At 45.8% G+C, this 4,298-nt stretch overlaps 1 protein-coding gene across 1 annotated transcript in view; it reads left to right on the forward strand.

The window, feature by feature from the left end:
- Nucleotides 1-754: 754 nt before the first annotated feature.
- The window catches only part of DHDDS (dehydrodolichyl diphosphate synthase), an 11,219-nt gene continuing 7,675 nt past the window's right edge, over nt 755-4,298 (forward strand). Inside the window, exons 1-4 of the mRNA XM_009334657.1 lie at nt 755-866; nt 1,808-1,924; nt 2,550-2,692; nt 4,082-4,198. Of these exons, the coding sequence (XP_009332932.1) occupies nt 804-866; nt 1,808-1,924; nt 2,550-2,692; nt 4,082-4,198 (440 nt within the window). The 5' untranslated portion in view covers nt 755-803. The remainder of the gene's footprint in view (nt 867-1,807; nt 1,925-2,549; nt 2,693-4,081; nt 4,199-4,298) is intronic.

The following is a 4,298-nucleotide window of genomic DNA, read 5'->3' on the forward strand; positions in this document are numbered from 1 at the left end:
TGTTTTGTGGCTGCATCTGTGGCTAGACATCCCTTCCCGAGGGAAGAGGCAGGGAAGGCCGATACGGAAAATTAATGCAATCAGTGTAATTTGAATCTGCTTTGCTCCCTAGATGGGTACCAGGTGGTTGGATCTGGATTGCTGCCCCCACAGCGCTCTCTTCATAGCTGCTTTGCCCATGTGTCTCAGGGTTCCTAGCTGAGAGAATTGACGATTAATGTGGAAGTTCAGCAAACTCTTGTATCTTGTTAGCTCAAACCAGATATTAGTATTTGATGTGCAGATAATGTGGTAAAAAAACCCAATATTTTTACAGCTCCAGAGGCTAAAGTTCTCTACATGTGAAAGAGAAGAAATATCAGTGGTGACGCTAGTGCAGGGTAGCTGGTGACGTAGGCGGTTGCTTCATTTGAAGGGTTTCCAACAACTCGCAACACAAAAGCATTGAAGCCACCCTGTGACTCGGCTGGTGGTAGCCCAAACTGTGGGTCTGTACTAATGCACCAGCTAGTTCAGCTGGAAGACGAATGCAGTAATGTTTTTTCTTGCTACCAGCTAATGCAGAATCCACTCTCATGGCATACAGCTGGAAAACTCCAGAGCTCATTTCTGAGCTCCCCCATTGTCTGCTTATCGAAGTACTTGTACAGATGGTAAAAAGGGCTCCAAAGCAGCTAGTCAAAGCTTATTTTTCCAAGGTGATGGTTTGTAGCATTGCTTTGGGCTCAAGCAGAATCTTCTGTACCTCTAACCCCTTTAATTTCATCTTCCCATTGAAAAAGAAAAGGAGCTCTCGGTAAGACATGTCGTGGATCAGAGAAGGCGAGCTGACCATCATAGAGAGATTTTGTGCCAACATCATTAAGGTAAGGAATGAATTTGGTTACCTGTGGTAAAGAACTGGCAGGTTCATCAGGGTTCAGAGTGGAACTGTCTCTGTGACTGCTCTGCTCTAGAAATACCGTGTTACTAGGAAGGGTGCATATTAGTGCTGGCACTGGATGTACATCCCTAAACAGCATTCGAGGATGGAAAATTACTTAAGCCTCGTCTTGCAAATGAGCAGGGCTGTAGGCAGTGCTTGCCAATAATAAGCTTACACTCCCAGGCTTCCATGTTTTGTGCCCTTGCTGATGAAGGTGGGGCACGGGAGGAGGGAGAGAAGCAAGATGGTCAGATTATGAGTCTAAGAAATGAAACTGAGTTTCTGCTGAGTAGAATAATAACTCGCCAGTTCCAGGAAAATTCTGTCCTTGCTCAGCAGAGTCTTGAGGCTGGTGATGCTGTCCTTCTCGCAAAAGGATCTGTGCAGACCTAATGAGGTCAGTGGAAAGGAATACTCCTCTTAAGTGGGGGAAAGTCTCATGACTTTTTTTTGGTTTTCTCTGAAGTTAATTGTATCTCTGAAAATGCCCTTGAACTCTGAAATAAAAAATACTTACAATTACAGCAGCGTAAAACTGTGTGCGCCCTCCCCTGTGGCTGCAGAGAGGTAGCTGTGGCAGTGCTGCTCTCTCCTGAGTACTACGGTTCGCTGTCATGCGATGGAAACGGGGAAGGCAAAGTTGCTTTTCAGATTAGGCAGTTGTCAGTACTGATATGCTTTTTAGAGAGCCTAAACTGAGGTTAGCAAAGAGGTAATTAGCATCTTACTCTTTCCAGCTCCAGAGTTGAAGCTGGGAGATACGCACTGCACTCTGACAAGTAGGCGGTGCTGCCAGGAACAGTGGGACTGAACTCTCAGCGATGCAGGATGCCAGCTTGGCTGTTCGCTTTCTGGTCTGTTGTGTTTCTCCTTATTTTCTAGGCAGGTCCAATGCCCAAGCATGTTGCCTTCATCATGGATGGCAATCGCCGTTATGCCCAAAAGTGCCACGTGGAGAGACAGCAGGGGCATTCGCAAGGCTTTGATAAGCTGGCACAGGTGGGAAGGATGTTTGCTGCCTTTTAGCTGTGTGTTGAAAGTTTGAGCCATGTTCACCAGCTGATACGTTTACCGCTTGACTGGTGTATTGTGTTCCTTTTCTTCACGGGAGTCAGGCCTGTGCTTGGAGCTGACGTTAGTCATCAGGGTTCCGAACTTCAGCTCCTCTCTCTCTATCTTCCTGTTATCTTGCAGAGTCATTCTAATCAGCTTTTTTTCTTCCCCCCTCTGTTTTACACTCGATTAAAATATCTGCCTTGCAGATCTTGAAGCTTTTAATTCTGTGAAGCAGGTTGAATTTCTTTGAAAAGGTCTTGAAAGGTACAGTATTATATAATTTATAATGTTATCTACAAGAAGTGCTTTTCCTGGCTGGATTAGTCCCATATCTGTTGTGGATTCACATCCTTAGATAGTGATATTTTCCTTCTGTCCTTTAAGATGAATCTGAAATTCTCATCAAGTGGGTTTCATTGTCAGCTCTTGATGGTTGTTTCTTTTGATCCAGTCTTAGCGTAGTGGGAAACGACAGGAAGGTTTTAGCGGTGGAGAAGCTGGGTCTTGCTGACCTGTCTGAGTCTGCTTATCTGATTTTTGTTTTCCATTATACTTTGTCGTCTTGCAGACGCTACGGTGGTGCTTAAATCTGGGCATTCGGGAGGTGACTGTTTATGCCTTTAGTATTGAGAACTTTAAACGCTCCAAGGAGGAGGTGGATGGACTAATGGATCTGGCAAGACAGAAATTCAGCCGTCTGCTGGAAGAACAGTAAGAATCCTCTTGTGTCTGTATCCCACAGGGTGGAACTAAAGCTGAACATGATTAAGGGGTGTTTACAGGGATGTTACAAGTTGTGAAAATGGATTAAATGAAGGGAGCCGTTTTCCACCTCCAGCTAGAGATTTGTGTTGAGGAGCTCTGCCTGCCTGGATGGGATGTACAGCTCCTGAGCACGCCCAGTCCCCCAGCACACCAGATTTGTGTCTGTATCATATGGCTTACTGTGCAACAGTCCCATCCGCACAGTTGGAATACTACAGCTTTGGGATGAGCACAGCACGATTAGAAATTCCTGCTTAGCACTAGAGTGCTGGACACCTTGCCTTCATGAAGTATCAAAGCCTTGTCTTAAATTCTGTCATAGAATTCTTGGCAGATCAGAGTTTAGCTCGGCAACTTGCTTTGCGGTAACTTGAGACTTCTACATATGGGCACACGGTGTGTTAAGTCACTTGTTGGAGTTGGAGAACGAGTTCACATATTGGGTGTAGATGGAACTAGTACAGCTTTGGGTGAGCAGGGAGTGGCGTCACGGTGCCTTGTTGCTCAGTGGGTATGTTTGTTTCCCCACGCCTGACTGGTGCGAAGAGTGGTGCATGGAAGAGGTGCTTATCCGGTTGAAGTAAATTTGAAAGGCGGTGAGGGGATGCAGCTGGAAGAATGGGAGGGAGAGGACAGCATGTGTGTGCTAGCAGAAGTTGGGAAGGTCAGGGCTATCTGAGCACTGCAGTACACCGTGATTCAAAGAGGCCATTTCCCTGGTTCATACCCAATGCGGCCCTTCATCAGGGAGTTTGTACCAGCAGACAGACAGCAGCAGGAACCTGTAAGATCCCATGGGGCGTCCTGTCTGCTCAGAATAATGCTATAGCAGGCATGGATGATTTCCTATCTCATCTGACACTCACTCCACCACCCCCATCCCACCCTTATACATTAATCTTTCCTTATACCAGAAAGTAGTTGTGCTACTCCGTGGGTGACCATTAGTCATCTTAATTTTCGATCAAATATAGGTGGCCAGAGTCTAGGGTTGTATTCTAAGTTTTCCGTGTGGATTTTTATAACTTCAGGTAGGAATGCCTAACCTGAGATCGTTTTCTAGTCCTTTGCTTATGTTTGTACCTCAGGAACTTGTATGAGGAATGATCGGTTTCCCTTTACGGAATGGTTCAGGGTGATCAAATCTAAGCCAACTGTCAACACCTGAAAAACATCTGGTCACTTTGCCTTTTTCTAATTCTTAGTTTTGCTGAAGCTATGCCTGCTACATGCCTGCTGTTTTCGTTTGGTGGATGTTACGCAAGGCAAACATGGCACTCATGCAGTAGGGACTGATCTGTTTTCTGTAGTCCTCACTCTTGTTGTTGGGTGTAGGGAGAGCTTGAAGAAGCATGGGGTGTGTATCCGTGTCCTCGGGGACCTGCCACTTCTGCCCTTGGATATTCAGGAGCTGATTGCCCAAGCTGTGCTGGCAACTAGGAACTACAACAAGTAAGTAACACACAGTTTAACGTAGCTGATACCTCAAGCTTTCCTCTTCTACCTGAAGGCTGAGACTTGGCCTTTTTTTTTTTTTTTTTTTTGCTCTACA

The sequence above is a fragment of the Pygoscelis adeliae genome, unplaced genomic scaffold, assembly GCF_000699105.1.
Source record: "Pygoscelis adeliae isolate BGI_AS28 unplaced genomic scaffold, ASM69910v1 Scaffold422, whole genome shotgun sequence".
Taxonomy (NCBI): domain Eukaryota; kingdom Metazoa; phylum Chordata; class Aves; order Sphenisciformes; family Spheniscidae; genus Pygoscelis; species Pygoscelis adeliae.